The 19828-nt window shown below is 41.4% G+C and overlaps 1 protein-coding gene across 5 annotated transcripts in view; it reads right to left on the bottom strand.

Moving 5' to 3' along the window:
• The window catches only part of SEMA4G (semaphorin 4G), a 102995-nt gene that overhangs the window by 40904 nt on the left and 42263 nt on the right, over window positions 1–19828 (bottom strand). For all 5 annotated transcript variants that reach the window (XM_034439953.3, XM_034439954.3, XM_034439952.3 and 2 more), the window contains one exon: window positions 14200–14444. In XM_034439953.3, coding sequence (XP_034295844.1) covers window positions 14200–14320 — 121 coding nt within the window. In that variant the 5' untranslated portion in view covers window positions 14321–14444. The remainder of the gene's footprint in view (window positions 1–14199; window positions 14445–19828) is intronic.

Genomic DNA, 19828 nt, shown 5'->3' on the forward strand with positions numbered 1-19828 from the left:
GTCATATGAATAAAGCACCAATGATTAAAAGTTTCTCTACCTGGCCCAATAGGGCAGGAGTTTATTATCACCTTTTATCACAATCCATCAACTCTCTTTTTCCTCTTCTGTTAAACATAATTTCCACATAATGCTTTTCACTATGGAACTATGTTCAACACTTACAGTGTTCAGGCAAACTTTTCCCAGGACTTTCTCATATTTGTATAGTGCAAGGTAGGGGTGATTAACGTTCAGAGAAATCTCTTGTCAGACTGGTTTTACAATCTCTTAGTTTGCTCTGAATCACAGCATGGAAAAGAAAATTTCCCTCTGCGGAAGTTTTCACTCTGATCACTTTTACTATGTATCCTTTCCCTTTGTACTGGTTGAAAATCTAACTTCTTTTGCATAACTCAGAGCACTCAAGGATTCATCAATTTGTTCTGTCTAACCTTTCATCATGACATCTGAATAGCTTTATGTTGGGGAAGGTCAGAACATTATGGCACCTTGGTCAGTATAAACGCTGCTGGGTTGAAGAAATATATTACCCAGAAGACACCTGAGTCATATTAGAGTGTTATTCTTCACAGGAGAAGCTCCTTCTAGCCGTGGCTTGGTTCTGGTCTCTACTTCAATTTAGCGATTTAGCAAATCTGCCTTTCTTTTCTAAGAAGGATTAAGAGTATTGTTTTCATTTTATTTCAGGTGCGTTGAATATTTGTGCTGCCTTTCACCCATTACTAAAAGCAGGAAATAGGCACTACTGAACACCAAAGCAATGACACATCGTCCACATTTCAGAGAACAGAAGAAAAAGAAAAGGGTTCCTCACAGAGATCATGTTGCTATAATCAATGTACACACATTCATTATTTCTATAACTTCCTGAGCTTTATTTTTGCTGACAGAAGGGTTGCAGGAGGCTGTTGCAGCCGAAAACGGAGCTCGGGAGCCTGTTTTCACTGGCAGAGTGCTTGGGCCCCCACAGGTGCCCCAACACAAGTGATGTTGAGCTGGCCATGCCCACCCTGGCCACGCCCACTCCAACCCCCAAGGTCAAACACAACCCTGATGTGGCCCTCAATGAAATCAAGTTTGACACCCCTGGACTAGTAGGTAATGCCATAAGCATCCCGTGATAACTAGCACACTACGAAGAATTAAGCAACTTGAATGTGGGCAATAGGTTACAAGAATAGGTTCTTACAAATCAAGCATTTATTTGAAAAAAAAATCAGAACAGTTTTATTTGCACAACTGTCAGTGTTTCCAGATCGGGGGGGGGGAAATATTTCAATCTTAAAGTTGAAAGTTGTTTTGGGGATCAGTTGTTTATTGCTATTGCTAATAGCACTTAGAATTATATATTGCCTTATAGCCCTCTCTAAGCAGTTTACAGAGTCAGCATATTGCCCCCAATCTGGGTCCTCATTTCACCGACCTCGGAAAAATAAAAGGCTGAGTCAACCTTGAGCTGGTGAGACGCAAACTGCCGAACTGCTGGCAGTCAGTAGAATTAGCCTGCAATACTGCATTCTAACCACTGCGGAATTTATAGTTTCATTGTATTACTAAACCTTAGGATGTTGTGTTCTAAATTTGTTAAAGTCTAATTCTTATTTCAAAGGAACTTTGTAGATTTCTAGAAGAAGATTGTAACCCCAAAAGTTAAACAATTACTTTATTCGATTTCTATTGTGTATGAATTCCTTTACCAATTCTTCTGCTGCAATTTTATTTTTTAACCATATATCACAACAGGTACTCACAACAATTCATGTCAGCAGTTATATATACTTAGTAAGCCAGTTTATTACAATATACTGAGAACTGTTCATAGCACAAGTTACAGTAAATGCTATACATTATTTGCCAGTCTTTCAGGAAAGCTTATTTAATAAACCTACAAACTTAAGCATTCTTCAGCTCAAATGTGTTGCTGCCTTGTGTTGATTTGACAATTGTCAATCCCAAATGTACCAGTATTCCTTTCTTCCAGCTATTTCATGTTCTGTAGCTATGGATTATTTTCAACATGTCAAGTATAATTGTTCCAGTAATTTATTCCTAACTATGACTTAAAACTTATTTCATACCAATTCCTTGTAACCAATTTATTATATTGAGGGCCTCCAAGATTTCTTTCCCAAAGAGCAGCCACAAGAACCACATTTGGATTTGCAATTCAAAATGGAAGTTACCTCCAGAAAATTGCCCACATAAGCATATCAGCAAAGAGCACTGATAGATGGGTTTCCCCTCCTCTGCTACTACAACAGCAATAGTTTGGGAAGGCTAGCAATTGATGATATAGATGATGCATAAATAAGGATTAAATGAGTCATCTGCATGTCCCTGCAGGATATACCCCTGAGTAAAACTAGGGCTTGCTGTATCATTTTTGTTTTACCCATAACCTACTTCATTTGAATGTCATTGAAAATTAGAACATACCGAAACTTTCTTTATATAAACTGAGAGATGGAAGTTAAAACAAAACCTATAGTCTTCAACTGAATACAGGTAACATTAGTCCAAACTCAGCTAGCAATTATCAGGGGCAAATTTAGCTATTATAGGGAGCTTATGGAGAACAAGTCTGCCTATCCCAAAATAAAGCATAAGAAATTCATCTAGTTTCATTGATTATTTCTTTCCTGTGGATTTGTCCTAGAGTCCTAGACCATATCGGCAGTGTTGAAATATTTCCTGGATTTATATACAATCTTTAGCCAAAGTTATTGTCCCATAATTAATCAAGTATTACAAACTTTTGGGATGTTCTTTCAATGACTTTAATGGAAAATTGGAGAGGAACTTTCACTGAAAATGTTTGGAAAATTTGGACTAGAAATAATAACGCAATATGATAGATAAGACTTCTATAAAGAAAATGGGTTGTAAGTGGCTAACACATTATTTCAACAACAAAGTTGGCTCTACATCTAGTCACTTCCAATAAGCAACATTTCAATCAAGAAAAAAGTTAGAATGATCAACTCAATGCTATTCCCTTTTATAATGTATGCAAGCAAAGGATGGATTTTATGTAAGAGCAAGAGGAAAATCAACTCCTTTTAGCTATAGCATTGGAGAAGGCTGTTTCAGATTCCTTGGACAACTAGGAGACCCAATTGTTTGATACTAGAGAAACTCAAAACAAAGTGCTCACTGGCAAAAAGGATCATGAAATAAAAGCTGTAATATTTTGGATATATCACAGGGGATGATGCATTTATGGAAAAGATAATAATGCTGGGCAAGATCACCAGAAAGAGAAGAGGCCAACGAGCCATAAAGTAGGTAAATAAGGGGGAAAAAACACCTGGATGCTACAGAAATACTCTGGCAAGTGACAGGGCAATTTGGATAACTTTTATCTACAGAGTCACCAGGAACTGGCTATGACCCAAAAGAAGATAGCAACAAAAGTTTGCAGTCTCCTGGATTACATTTACTAATAATTCTAAAAAGTGAACAGCAAGAGTTGTACACAATGATACATTTTTAAAGTCTATGACAGGGGTGTCAAACTGGATTTCTTCGAGGGCCGGATCAGCATTGTAGTTCTTTGTAATACTTGGGTGGTGGACCTTAAGGTCTGTTCCCAGACTCCAGTACAGTGTACAGCAACTGGTGAGGCATATGGCAGTCATCCACCCATCCTTCTCATCTTGGCTCTGATAATTAGGGACTCAATGCTGGTGGACTCTCTGCAACCCAAAACTTCCAGGCTAGAGACATGGTCTTGCCTATGAATGCTGAGCACGGAGTGGGAGAGCGCACATGTGAAATTCCTCCAGCTGTTTCATTTACCAGAGTCCGTTTGTACAGAGTCCAGGACTCAGATCCATATAGAAAAGAAGGAATAACCACAGCTCTATAGACTTTCGGCTTTGTGGCATTACCAATGTGTTGAATGAACATTCTAGTATGCAGCTACCCCAAAATATAAGGAACAGCCAAAGGCTCAGCGTTTTTTTCTTACTTGATTGCCAGCAAGGATGCACATTTTTACATTCCAATAATCACACTGAAGAGATTTAAAACAGCTAACTAATAATACGAATAGGCTGAATGCAGAGAAAGTGCCACTGGTCAAATCACTGTCAGGAATCAATATTTTTCTGTTTCAAGAAGCACCAACTAGGCCTTTTACTACAAAGAAAAAAGCTGTTATTAATTTCAATCACTTAAGATAATATAGTGAATTGTTTTCTCAACCTTTATAAAGGTAACATTTGTGGGCTACAATGAATTTTCCTAATATTCGAAAGAACAACGATTCTTTAATTTATCCTGCCTAACAAATTCCTTCTGGTATAGTAATGATTGTGACCATCCTAAATCCAGTGGTAATTAGCCAAGCCTTGAAACAACATGATCTGAAGATATCCCAAGCTGCTGTGCGTTTAGTGGCCTTCCTAGGATTCTCCATTATCAAGATATTATTTTTTATTTTTTTATTTTTTTATTTTATTTTGAATTTGTATACCGCCCTTCTCCCTGAGGACTCAGGGTGGTGAACAGCCAAGTGAAAACATCAAGTACAAATATTAAAATACAGTTAAAATATATATATATAAATTTGGCCCCATTAATTAAAAACAATAAACAAAACACTTAAAAACACTTAAAAAATTAGGCCAGCCCGGGTTGCTGGAAAAGGAAGGTTTTAAGGGCTCGGCGGAAGGCACTGAGGTCTTGGATTCTCCTTATCTCTGGAGGCAATTGATTCCAGAGGGTAGGTGCCCCCACAGAGAAGGCCCTCACCCTAGGGGTCACCAGCCTGCACTGTTTGGCTGATGGCACCATTATCACAGGAATCAACCATTATCACAGGAATCAACAGCTGTTTACCTAGAGAAGCTACAAAGTAGTTTTTAACCTTATCATTTCATACATTTTCTTGCAATCTTCTCAACACTTTATCTCTGCTACAATTTGACAGAAATTTCATATGTGTTGTCTCTGCATGTTGAATGCCTCCTATTTGAATTTAACATCAAAAATAAGCCTATTTGGATCTTAAGAAAATGTTGGATTTTTTTTTTTAAATCTGAGAAATAAAACCCCATAAATCCCACCTTCCACATTGGCTGAGGAATTGTAACAGTTTCAGTCCAACTAATATGCAGGTATATGAGGTGGAGAAAGCTGCCATCTCCCAATGCAATGTTAGCCACTGCAGTCTTATCTGCACATATTCAGCACACATTTTGAATGCTATAGTATTACTCCAGTAAGAACAGCCATTCCAAAATCTAGGCAGGCAATTTAATGACCTGGACTTAGACCATCCATTGTCACTTGTTATAGAGGATTATGACTGAGTGGATGTCTTATTTCTTCACACTTTAAAAGAATTTCAGTGTTGTAGGATAAAAAAACCCTGGGGTAAGAAACTGACTCTGAAACTGAAGAACAGGTTATTTTTGATGTTCAAGATCTTAAAAACTTCATCCAAAGAGAAGCTGCAAGCACAAACTGCTTGCCAGGAAGAATTTTATGTTAGCCTTGTATACTTGAACGAGAGCAGCTATAAATATGTTGACATGTTTTATTGCTATCATTTCAGTCTCTTCTTTCAGGTCAGCTACATTAAACTTCGAAGGACACAACATTTCAAAACTTCCTTCTTCTTATAATAAACACTAAACAGGGATTTCAACATAGCTCCTGAGCAGTACTAATATTACAAATGAAATTCTGATATTTGGGCAATGTATGGCATTAAGTAAATTCAGTGGTAAATCACAACAATACATTTAATACCGGTAATATTCTCCACACACACAATACTTTTAGCCAAAATGTGTTTTGCTTGTTATTGGCTTAAAGTGAGAGTAAATCTATAATGAACTATGGTTTGCAATTCAGTATGTTGCATGAACCCAGCAGCAGAGTTTATGAACGAAACCATAATTGAATAAACCATGCGTAAATCCTAAAATAGACAACATGTGGGCTCTATACAGCTGCCACCAGAATTCTGAGACCACCATGGCAAAATTTAACAACAAAATAGCACCATTTTTGGTCTGTTTTTCAGATCTCGGACAGGAGTGGTTTGTTTCCAGGAAGCTTATTGCTCCCATCCCTATTCTTAAACCCACTCCAAAAAGACATCAAATTTGGTCTACACCTCTTGTGCTAAAACCACAGCCTCATCATATGGCCCTTGTTGGCCTCCAGAACAGTTTCTCAACCTTAGCAACTTTAAGATGTATGGACTCCAACTTCTAAAATTCTCCAGTTAGCACGTTTTCTTTGTTTTTTTGCCAGTTTGGGTATTTCATTACAAGCAATTAATCTGATTATAGCATTCTACTGAAACTACTCTTTTATCATTAACCCTACTGGAAGACAGTCCTTCTGTTTGAGTGTGGTTCTGAAACTAAGGACGACACCAAGTCTACTATTGGAGGACACAATATTGATGAAATGCTACATTGCAATAATTTGCTTCTGTCTTGATGGATACCTGTGCCAAAAAAGTGTTTCAAAATCTGCAACGTATTACAACAAGCCTTTGCTACCTTGAGGAGCAATGATACAATTTTTGTTTCTCCCAAGCATCCAGTTATGATGTAATGGTCCACATAAAAGAAAAGACTGGGAAGTAATATGCCAGATGACTTTAACAGAGCGAGCAGCAGCAGCAACCTACATGAGTTACCAATGGGTGCTTCAAGGAGCTAGATTCCATAAACAACACGATCCCAACTCCTATTGCTCTTATCAGTATCACTACTATTTATAATGCCTTATTGCAATTTTGAACTCAGACTATGTCCCTGCATGGTCTCTCCTGTAACAGGCATTCCTATGCCTGGGTAGTTGCTTTGCACTTCCTTACTTTCATCTTGCCTAATTCTTTTGCTTTCTCTATTGTTCTTTCAAGGTAGTACTACAAAGAATGACCATCTTGTATTTACCACAAAAAAAGTTCAAAACCTGATCAGCATTGCCATAGGTAAATATGTTAGGGAAAAAAATAGCATGGCCGATAGTCAAGAGCACAACCAATTTCAATGTAAGATGCATATATTAGAGCAACATTACCTCAACAAGAATGAATTCTATGCCACTGCAGCATGATTGAAGCATGTGGAACACCAGTGAGTCAGAAGCATCTTACATACTAATCTGAAAATACATAATTTGGATCCTGACAGTTTAATATTTACAGGATTATTGCATGGAGATTATGCCAAACTTTCCGTTGAATCTCAAGCCAACTGATATATTTGTAGTACCGGTAACTTCTGAATCTAGTGGAACACCCTGATGTAAAAACTGTCAAACATCACGAATATGAGCCGTCATTTCCTTATGAGCAACATCCACTGAGAAGGTTGAGAACAGCAACAATTCAGAGGAAGAAAAGGGACAGAACTTCTGCCCTATTCAGTATAGCAATTATAGATGAATGAGATGCTGTTTTAGGAAATAGTCTGTTATTTATTCAGAGCAGCTCCTTAGAGACCAATTCAATTCTAACTAAAACACCATTAGAAAATCCAAGATTCCACTAACAAAACCGGCCAATGATCACTACTTTTCTCAATCTTCAGTTATCCTCTAGTTTCAGCAGCAGACCACTTGGCCCTTGTCATATACAGTATTTATTTATGTTGTCACTGTGGAACTAGGTTTCAAAACCATTTCAGATGTGTATAACCATATAAGCTGTAACATTTATTTTACAGTACTTGAGTGCTATAGTGAGAGACTCTATATGGCTCATAAAATAAAAATATGTTGTAAACATAAAAAAGCTGAAATCATAAAGGAGATAAAATGTTCACATAAGTGTAATAAAATATAACTACTAGAGACAGCAGAGTCATAATCATGAGTAGCCTATCATGAAAAGGAATAGTTTCACCAACTCTCAGAGGTAGTACGGAAGGATTCCATGGTTAAAAGCACTCAATCTCACTCAGTAGTATAGTAGAACATGAAGGGATACACTCCTTCTATGCAACTCCTGATATATATCATTCAAAAAAGCAGCCACAGCCATTTCAATCTCATATCCAAAGCCAGGCACTGGACTGAAAGGGATCCATATAATCCAGTTCTAACTTCCATAGATAACCCTTTTATCATTTCTCAATATTTTTTCCTACGAAGGGAAGACTGGAGACTGGATGTAAATTGTGCAGATTTCAGTGGAACCACTTGCCTCCAGAAGTTGTGGATGCTCCAACAGTGGAGGTTTTAAAGAAGAAGTTGGACAACGATTGGTCTGAAATGGTATACGGTTTCCTGCTTGAGCAAGGGATTGGACTAGAAGACCTCCAAGATCCCTTCCAATTCTGTTATTCTGTTGTTATTCTATTAAGAGGAGCTTTCATTTTCTTTTTCAAGATGGTGGACACAATTTTTTAAAGAACAATTTACACGCACACATATCAAATTTACCACTGCTTTATCTCCACAATTCTGTTTTATCTTCCAAAATTCACTGGAATCTGCTGAATATGATCTGATATATAGTACTTATATGATAGCATGATTAAAAATATTATCTGCAGGCTAGAATTAGTATTTACTACTAAATCACATTTCTTGCTTAACACTGTAAACCCAATCACATACTATAGACATAGAGAGATAGGATTTTATACAGAAGTCTTAATTGCAGTGCCAGGGGCTTTCTATAGTTAGAATGTCTCTTCAGATTGGAATTTTTAATGTAACAAAAGGTAAATACTATTCTGTACTTATTTAGTATAATAATTATACATATTCATTGTATTTAATTAAATACGCTTCAGCTAAATGTAAATGTACGTTAAATATAATCAAAGGCATGTTGGCCCTGGCATTGTCTATTTCTTCATATATTTCTCTTTGCTTTTAATATTGAAGCTTCTGGCAAAACATTCAAGACCCAGAGAAAGTTCTGAGACTAAAATACTACTGTATTTCATTCATTGTTTTCCATTAACCATATAGACCTCACAAAAACAGAGGAATACATGAAAGCATTCAGATAACTGTTGAAAGCTGAGGAATAAAAGATCTGTGGCCAGAGAGGCAGGAAATGTTTGGGGTTTGCATTTTTCCTTATCCCTTTCCCATGGATGATTTCCTCACCTCCAGTGCTTCCATTTTCCCAACCTTTTTAACTACCTTAGCATATGTCAAAAAAATCTCAAAAAACCCACATTTTTCCTATCTTCTCAGCAAATTCATTGTTCCCCACTTGCTGTTTCTTTAACGCTAGAATGAAAAATGCTTCCCTGGTACCTCTATTTGATAATATAAGTCTGCATGCCAGTTCCATCTTGGAAGTTGAATGCACAGACAAAAACAATTGCAATTAATTGCCCATACTGAAAATCCTGAATTCAGCAGGTTCAGCAAAACCAGCATCAAATGATAGTAGCATTTTCACTGGTGCCATACATTCCTTGAAGGAATTAACTATAATGAGACAGAGTTCAAAGGGCCATAAAGTCCAGGACCTGCACATGAGGTTGTGCCTGGCCCACCCTCTGCGATACTTTACCCAGCGTAGCAAGTCCTTCTGAACCTTTGAGATTGCAGGCAGTTCAGGACTGAAGTTTATAGACAGAGAACTGCATGATATTTTGGCTGCAAGGAAGGGCTCCCCCAACACAAGCCCTTGATCCTGCACACCCTTCTGGCTGGATAGCCTTGATGGCAATGAATGAAGCCTTGGGGGCACAGTCTTCATTTCAAAACAAACTTTGGAATTATGGTTGTGTTCACACGTGACATGCAACCTAGATTAACATACCGTTTTCCTGAAAATAAGACCCTGTTTTATAATTTTTTACCACCAAAAAAGACACCAGGTCTTATTTTTTGGGGGGGGGGATGTTGTCCACTTACCTCACTTGTGCGCTGGAGAGGCCTTCAGGAAAGCCTTGCCGCCTTGCCGGCTGCAGAAGAAATGGACCGGCATGATAGGTGTCGGAGTGTGTGAGGCCTGGCTGCAACTGTCCGAAGGTAAGTAGTAGGGCAGCTCCGCACCCCATCCCCACCCTAATTTTTACCCGTGCACCCTGGAGTGGGCGGGGTCTTAATTAGGGCTTACTTTGGGGGTAGGGCTTATATTGTGTGCATGTATAAAATCAAGCTAGGACTTACTTTCGGAGTAGATCGTATTTTGGGGGAAACATGGTAAATCCATGAATCCTTTGTCCCTATAGCAAATGGTCGTGGCTTAATTTTATTGCCTAAATAATGCAATACAATGAAACTGTAACTACAACATGTTAGATCACCAACTATTCAAACCCATGTTAGCCTAGTTGAATAATAACAATAGCACTTAGACTTATATACAGCTTCATAGTACTTTACAGCCCCCTCTAAGTGGGTTACAGAATCAGCATATTTCCCCCAACAATCTGGGTCCTCATTTTACTGACCTCAGAAGGATGGACAGCTGAGTCAACCTTGAACCAGTAAAAATCAAACTCTTGGCAGTGAGAATGCAGATTTAGCCTGCAATATTGCACTCTAACCATTGTGCCATCACGGCTTTCGGCAAACCCAGCCAGTATATCAGTGTACCGTATTTTATGGTGTATAAGATGCACTTCCCCCCACCCAAAAAAAACTGGGTGGAAATGTCTGTGCATCTTATACAGCGAATGTTGCCGAAGCCCCGTCCACCCACTGGCCCCCACCCTTCGGCCTCTGCCTCCCAGCAATTTGCCTCCTTGCAGCAAACAGCAAACAGCCTGGTCAGATTCAGCACAGCCTGATTTAGCACAAGCAGCTGATTGGTGGTTGGATCTGCCTCCCGGAATACCACCTATCAGCTGTTCCAAGCTGCGGGGATCGTCACTGCCCATTGCCCACGTCGCTGCCCATCACCACCTGCATATGTTTCACTTTCGGCCTCTGCACATCCCATTTTTGGCCTGTTCCACCGCTGCCTGGAATGGGCCAAAAATGGAACGTGCAGATATCAAAAATGGGGCGCAAGAAGGACAAAAATGGGGTGTGCGGAGGACAAAAATGGGGCATGCAGAGGTGGCGATAGGCAGCAGCGGTGATGGGCAGCAACAGTGGCAATGGGCGGTGGCAATCCCTGCAGCCTGGAACAGCTGATAGGCAGTATTCCAGAAGGCAGATCCAACTGCCAATCAGCTGTTTGTGCTAAATCAGGCTGTATTGAAACTGACCAGGCTGTTTGCTGTTTGCTGCAAGGAGGCAAATTGCTGGGAGGCAGAGGCAGATTTTTTTCCCCTTGCTTTCCTCCCCAAAAGTTGGATGCGTCTTATAGTCTGGAGCATCTTATAGTCCGAAAAATATGATATGTTGTAACAGAAATGGTGGAAGAAAGCAATCTCATGTGGTGGAAGCTGTAGTTAACATTTATGGGTTATAGTGGGATATGGCAATAATGCAAAATGAATCCCTGCCCACCAATTTTTTCTGAATATTTTTTAAGGGAGAGATTAGCTGCTTGGTTTTAAAACTGTTAAGTTTTTTCTAAGGCTAGTACCCTGCCTAAAACTCTTGGAAGCTCTTTCTAATCTATCACTAATTACCCAAAAGTGTTCTAGTGGATGTAGAATTCATTTGCAGGTTCACGAAGCTCTGAGGCTACTTATTCTGTATTGCAGCACTCTTGATTTTCCAGTGCTTGAACCTAGTCTCCTTTGTGATTGAACTCACAGCATTTTTGAACAATGCCAGTAGTTTATACTGCTGTTAAACTTGGGTCCTGGCTTATTTGCTGACCTCTGGAGTAGCTACTGTTTTAGTCTGTGCTCTTGTCCTTTGGACTCATTGTTTTTTGCTTCTGTGACCTGATCTAAGGGACTGTTGATTGGCCTCAGTTTGCTATTTGTTCTCTTAAACAGGAAAGGACAGAGATTATTCAAAGTTTTAGCATTATTCTGTGGTTGGAATTGACAAATTAAGTCTTCCAAGCCAGGTAACTACCCAGAGGCAGCCAACGTGAAACACAGCTGTGGGCAAGGCAGCTCATGCAAATCAAATAGAATTCTTCCCCCTTTCCCTTGCCGTCATGAAGGAACTTCTGATCATGCGTTTCTAATACATGCAGATTCCCAGGAAAGTGGAGCCTGGGGATTTACACCAAGATGTTGATATAATCAGACATGCATGTTGAGGCGAAAGATAGCAGTGCTGACAGCTTCAACCTGGCATGTAATCATCAGTGGCAGCTCTCACACAGCTCTTAAAGCAGGATTTCCTCTCCCTTTCTGTTCCATAGTAAAATAAGGAACAATTCTAAGGGAAACAAACCTAACTGGGGCCTCTCAAAAGGGAGCCTTTCTTTTGCTATAAACTCTCTCTAAAATAATCCATGAATGGTTGAACAAGCCAGTATCCGTGGTTTATTTAGGGAAGAGTTTCCCAATCTGGTATCCTTTGGTTGGGCAGAAGTGAGGTCCTTGACAATAAATCACCTGCTTTGGACTGCATAGGTTGGAGCCTATCCAAAGTATGATTAATTATTTCAAGATGGAACAATACATTTCACTGAAGGTAATAAAACTGATAGTTTTAATATTTTGGGTTTTCCTACAGTCCAGTTTACAGCACCATTAAGTATAACAGATGAAAGGAATCAGCACATTGCCATTATTATATCATTCATTCACAACATAGTGCACTCTCTCCACATTAATATTAATGGCTTATCTAACTCATGCAAATCACCAGTGTACAACAGTCCCTCATTGTTTCCAGCCTTACAAAACCAACGATGGTATCTCTTTGGTATTAACTCAGAAATCTATTAAGTTACAGTATCACAGAATTGTGAATGTTCCGGGATCCAGGGTAGCAATTCACAATTCTACCACCAAAAAATCAAGTGAGGACACCATAATTGGAATCAAAAATCAGAAACTACACAGCTAGTGCAATACTGGATGCAACTATCATCACTTTAGCATTAAAATCATAAATGAAGCACATACCTGTAAATAGCTCTATTAGCTTTACCCCAGAGGTCTGCAACCTTAAATACTCAAGGAGCCATTTGGACCCGTTTCCCACAGAAAAGAAAACACCGGGAGCCACAAAACCTGGGTGGGCGTGGCCAACTCGGTGTCACTCACTTCCACCAGTCACATGACACACACCCCTCAGCCATGCCTACCCAGCCAGTTATTAGGGCAGAGAACCAGTTGTTAAAAAACATCGGGAACCACAAAATCCTTTTGACATATCCCTCTCTCCCCTCCCTCCCTCCCTCCCTCTCTCCCCCCTCCCTCTCTCTCTGTATCTCTCTCTGTCTCTCTCTGTCTCTGCCCTGGCCGCTTCTCCATCCCCTGCTGTTGCCCTTACCTTCTCAGGCCAGGCAAGGAGTGACTGGGAGGGGAGGGCCAGCCAGTGGTGGGATCACCTGACAGGAGCCACAGCAGAGGGCCCAAAGAATCGCATGCAGCTCCGGAGCAGCAGGTTGCTGACCCCTGCTCTGCCCTATTAGCAAAATTCAAGAAACTATGGAATAAATGCTTAATAATTCATTTATTTCATTCACTCTATACATGGATCTCTGATTGGTATATAGAGATAAGATTTAACTTGGTTAACTTCTTATAATCAAAACTGACTAACCAATATCCCATTTTAGAGGAGGCCAGATTTGGATCTTGGAAGAAGTAAATTTTTGCCAACAATTCTTTCAAAAGATTTGAAAATTTCAAAACAGTCATGCTGCATATTTCAAGATACTAGAATGTCTGCCACAAAAATGTTTGGAACACGATTTACACAGATTGCCTTGAAACATTTGCTTCATATTAGAATGTGTTTACTGTAGAATAATCTGAACTAAAGGGTCCCCCCCAGACTATCAATCCTCCTGCCCAACTTCAAGAAAACAGGCTGTGAAAAGAACATAGAGATCAATAATTGAAGTACACTGAATTCCATGAACTTCATAATTTATAGCAAGCCATCATTTTTCTTTCTTTTTTTAAATACCCTCACCAACAGGCGGTTACAACGTGTCTACAAAATTAAATGTGTTAGCCTTGAAAATGTCACAGAAAATGTAGAAGAGAGAGAATCCAGAAATTTGCTTATACAAAACATGGAGTAGGCATGCATTTTGAATATTCACAAACATAAACACACACACCCCACGCATATACCCTACACATTATTCTTCATATGCATTCAAGATGCATCCAAATTAGCATGTCATATTAATTCCAGAAAACCGGAGATTTCCTTTACCGTTATAGACAATTGTTATACGGGGGGTGGCATCCAAATCTGCGGAAGACAACCTGGAAGGATATCCCATTATTGTGGCCACAGAGAGACCCATCAGATAAAACAGCACATTCTCTTTCATTTTCCTGGTCAACCAAGGCTGCTGCTCACAGGGCAAGACAGCCCTTTTCTACAAGTTTGCCTTCGATTGTTGGAAAAGTTTCCTGTTGACTCTACATGTGGCATCACAGGTTGCAAAGAAAACCCTGAAATAAAAAATAAAAGCTTTTTAAAAAATAATAATAATGCAATATTCCAGCACTAATATAACTGTCTAACCTACACCATCTTTCAAGTCAGACATTTGCTATGAATTTAACCCGTATCTTTTAAAAGGTGAACTTCATTCAGCCTAAATCTGTGGAGCTGCACGGCAAATTGAATGTGTCCTTCAAGTTTCCCCCAAAATGGAGAGATATACAAAATACAGTCTGAGTACTTTGCATGATTTACCCTTGGCTTCCATATGACTGTAAACAGTTACCATATTTTCATGTAAGAAATAAAGGACAAATCTGAAAAGGGGGCAAATCTGAAAGTGTTTCATAAGAATAAGAAAATTGTTTAGGTTTATAACTTTCCTTTACAAATGAAAATTCAAGGGCAAAAACTAAAAATAGACAGAGAGACTGAAAGGAAATGAAGGACTGTCCTTTATCATTAAGGACATATGGTCACTGTTCCTGTAGATCAAGCAATTTCTACAGTACATCCCTGTCGAACTGTTCCACATCCCTGCCTCACCTTATATCCTGTATTAAGCCTCAGTTTTGTCTTATATTTTTCCCCATCATTTCAGACAATAATTGTTCTGTTGTCAACCAATCTGTCATGTGTGGAAAACTGGCTTGCTGCTCTGAAAAGCCATTGACATCATAGCCCTAGCAAGACATTTTAAAAACTATTTTACTTTCCTAAATTTGAAAACTGCCCTCATTAAATCCCAATGCCACAAACAAATAGATCAAATGCCGTGGATCCTCTGGGGATAAGCTCTGCAGTGAGATTATAATAGTTTCAGTTAGAAAATATAGCTGAATTATTAAATAATTGATATTATATAAATTAAAAAATTTGGAGGAAAAGCTAGTTGTAAACAACTCTTTTAAGCATCTTATATATGACAAAAATGCCTAAATACAAACATGGAAATTGCTTAGGTGAAAATACTGAAAAGATACATTTAAATTTTTGCATTTTTATGTATTATATCATTTGTGCTTTAATACAAACCCACAAAAATAGTCATTGTTTATTTAGTTTCAGATTTATTCTTAGAAAAGGAATAAAATTCTGATGTTGCTCTGCATTTCAATTCTTGCTATTAATACTTGGTATACAGGAACTCTCACGGCCAGGGGCTGTGAAGCACATCGACCCCTTCTGCACCCGGAACTGCAAACCTTGCAAAAAACCTTGTCAGCTGGGCGTTGTCCGGAGTTGCGAAGAGATCCATGGCTGGTCTGCCAAAGCGCTCCGTCAGCTCCTGAAATAAATTTGGATGCAGACGCCACTCTGCATGATCAATTGTGGCCCTGCTGAGGCAATCCGCCAGTACATTGGAGGCCCCTGCAGTGTGCTCTGCCCTCAGGGACAAATGGAGCTTCTCCACCCAAAGACAGAGTCTTTCAGCTTCTTTCATAAGGGCCTTAGATTGGGCACCCCCTTGTTTGTTGATATGTGCCTTAATGGCTACATTATCTGTCTGAATTAGCACGTGCCTACCGGCCACGATGTCCTGGAACTGTTGTAGAGCCAGATGGACTGCCCTGAGTTCCAGTCAGTTTATATTGTGGGTCAGGTCTGCCTGCAACCACTGGCCCTGGGCCAGGAGATATGGTCCCCAGCCAAAAAGGCTAGCATCTGTCGTCACCGTCAGTGACTCCAGTTCCTTGAAAAGGCAACCTCTAGTAATTGCCCTGGAATCCCACCATATCAGGGAACGGACTACGTCCTGTGTAAGTCTAACCTTGGATGGTAAATTGCTCCTGCCTGCCCTTTGCAAGGGGAGAAGGAACCATTGGAGTGCCCTGGCGTGTAAACATGCCCAAGGCACAACTGAAATGCAGGACACCATCTTCCCCAGAAACTGCAAAAGTATTGACAGGGGAACACCTCCGGACGCAGCACACCAGATCCTTTATACTCGCCTATCGCTCCTGAGAGAGATACACCCTGCACTCCATGGTGTCTATCTCCGCCCCCAAATGCAGCAACCGGGTAGTCGGTATCAAATGACTCTTGCTGATATTAATTGAAAACCCATGCTCCTGAAGTACCTGGATGGTGACTCCTAGATCCCTATGCGCCTGGGATTCAGAGGTAGACTGAATCAGGATATCGTCCAGATAGCACTGGACGCACACGGGAACAGCCTGGAGGTGTGCTGCCAAGGCAGCTAGCAATTTGGTGAATGCCCTGGGCGCTGATGACAGGCCAAAGGACAAGGCCCTATACTGATAATGCCGGGCCTTGTAACAGAAACAGAGATACTGTCTATGGTCTTGAGAAATGGGGACATGAAGAGGTCAATTGAAGTGAGGAAGTCGCTCTCCCTGACGCTGTCCAAAATGGACTGAAGCGAATGCATCTTCAACCGCTTGTACACAATACAGTGGTTCAGTCTTTTGAGATCCAGAATTGCCCTCCCCCCCCCGAAGCTTTTGGAATTACAAAGAAGATGGAATAAAAACCTATTCCGCATTGGGTCTCCGGAATCGGTTGGATAGCTTGGATATCCAAAAAATGTTGGATAGCAGGTTCCATGAGACCACGTTTGATGCTGTTTCCTGAGACAGGGCAGCTAATGAAAAACCTTAGGGGTGTGGAGAGGAACTCTAAGGAGAGGCCTGACCAGACCATCTCCAGGACCCATGCACCCATAGTAACACTCTCCCATTGCCTGGCAAACAATGCCAGCCCTCCCCCAATGGGAGAGCCCTTGCTGGAATTATCATTGGTGTCTGAAAGGACGGCTTCCTCCCCTTCCAAAGAGCCATTTGTGTGGGGGGAATGGTCTATACCTCCACGCCCTATCTGGCTGTTGTTCCTGCTTCTGCTGGAAGGGGTGTTGTGGCTGAGATAGCCCAAATTCGCCTTCTGACCCTGGGAAGGCCTGGCGGTGGAAATAAGCTGGCGGATGGGAACCTGTCCACCGTGAAAAAGATGGAAGGACCTTATGTTTGTCACGTGTCTCCACCAGCAGTGGATCCAGGGAGTCTCTGAAAAGCCGCTCTCCAGAGAATAGAGCAGAGACCAATCTCCACTTGTGCTTGGCATCCGCCTGCCACTGGCAGAGCCACAGAAGTCTCCTGGAGGTCATATTGGAGGTGATGGTCTTTGACGCAAACCTTGTGGCATTCAGTGTCGCATCAGCGGAGAACTCCAGAGCCGCCTGTAACTTGTTCAAATCCTGGTGGGCTCTGGTATCTCCCATTGGGATTCTATCCTATAACTGCTTAAGCCATATGAGAGACACTTGGTTAAAGAAAGAGGCTGACGTGGCAGCCTTAACGGTCCAGGCACCACCTGGTGTGTCCTTCTCAAGGCATGCTCTGACCTCCTATCTTTGGGTCTGAGAGCTTCCTTTGAGGCCTCAGGAAGCACGGTCTGCACAGCCAGAATGGCTACAGGAGTGTCTACTGAAGGCAACAACAGTGCCTTTGATAATTCAGGCCCAATGTTATACAGCTGCTTGTCCAGTGAACCAGGGTTAGGCCCAGTTGCTGCTGCGGTCCACTGGCATTTTACTACATCCAGAAATAGACGAGGGGAGGATACCACCTCCGCCTCATTGATTTGCTCGGAAAATAAGGAGCCTGTAGAATCAGAGGGTCCTGGAACAGGGTCCAAAGAGGATGGGGTGAGCGCCATATTGGTGGATTTTCTTGCTTTGAAAACAGCAGGCCAGAATAGACCAGAGAATGATGGCTGCTCCGGTAGTAACCCCTCATCCTCAGATAAGTCCAGATCTTTGCTTGTCTCTTCTCCAGACACAGAGGAAAGATGAGAAGGACTATGTGAATAGAACCCCTGTTCTGCAGAAAATTCCCTGGGGGAAAGGCTGGTGGCAAGGGGCAACCAGAATGCAGAGAAGCAGCTCTCTGGCCCTGCTGCAGTCCAGCAGCTATGCCTTCAATTATGGCCTCCGAAATTACGTCCTCCATTCTTGTAGGCACCTGCTCTGATCTGATTCCAGCAGCCATCAGTGTAAAAGTAGCCTCTATGCTTGCTGGTTTGTGACTGACGGGCTATTGCCAGGCAGAACTTCTCTGAGGACCCTGAGAGACTAAGATTAGCAAAGGCTTGTTGCCAGCCAAACTAGCTCCTAGTTGCTCGCTGGCACCATCTGGCAAGTCAGGCCAGCTGTCAAAGTCTTCCTGCGGCTCTAATGGCTGTGAGGGGAAAAGGCGGGAACTGACTTCCCTATCTGGGGCCCACTGAGGTAATTCCCTCTGACATTCTGCCCTTTTTAAGGCTTTTTTGATCTCCTGATCGATAGCCTTCTGCCTCCTCGCCGCTTTTAACTCTGAGGCCTTAGAGGCCCTTTTGGAGGTTCCACAGTGTTTGGGAGGCTTTGCCACAGCTCTCTTGCCCACGGGCCTCTCTCCAGAGGGTCCCACCAAATCTGTCTCCCCAGGGGTCAAGAGATCCAGATCCATGCTGCCCGCAGCGTTCCCCTCTCTATTGGCAGCAGCTGCAGCTTCCTAAGCTATTTTAAATTCAACAGCTAGCCTGAAACGGCCCTGCTGTGATCTAGCATGGCAAGAACTTTGCGCTCCTTGCAGAGTTTGTTCGGAAACTGGGCAGGGACTCAGGTGCCTTTTGAACCCGAAGGCCAAGGCTGGGCTATCTGGGCAGTCGCCCTTTGGTGCTGGACTCACTCTTCGACGATCCCGGGCGCTCCTGCTGGCCGGTGCTCCCTCGGCCATCAACAAGTCACTCGCAATAGCCGGAAATCAGTTTAGTGCCAATCGTCGAGTCCAGTGCAGCCCAAGGGTTAGCGGCATTAAGTTGGTCTGCTTGCTGCCCTGCCAGGAACTCTCCATCGTCTGGCTTGCCGGTGGCTGAGACTCAGCCTTCAGCGGTATCAGGCTAAAAGCCTTTCACACTGGGAAAGCTGGCTCCACCAGCCAAAGCTGGGAGCAGGCTGACAGTTTCGACTGTCAAAGATGGTAATTGATTTGTAGATTGGTAATTTATAAGAAAGGTGAAGAAGCTATCCAAGAATGGGTCAGCTAACAAAACCATGTCTGTCTTTGACCAAAACCAAGTCAAAAGCTGGGGACCGTTGGCAGAAGGCGTGTCCTCGCAGCTTTAACAGACTCAGTCTTATTGGCTGACAGACGAGGACAACCCATTCCTGGATGCTGCCTCCCCTACAATGGAGAAGGAATAAAATTCTGATGTAGCTTTGCACTTTAATTCTTGCTATTAATACTTGGTATTTTTAATATCAAAATTGATTTAAGAAATATATTTTTAATGACCTTCTAAGACAAGTTGACGTTATTGCTTCCATATTGCATTTTGGAAGTAATTATCAGATATTTAAAAAACACTGGACAACCACCAATGAACTCTGAAGTCT

This window comes from Pantherophis guttatus, chromosome 6 (assembly GCF_059756535.1).
Source record: "Pantherophis guttatus breed Tessera chromosome 6, ASM5975653v1, whole genome shotgun sequence".
NCBI lineage: Eukaryota > Metazoa > Chordata > Lepidosauria > Squamata > Colubridae > Pantherophis > Pantherophis guttatus.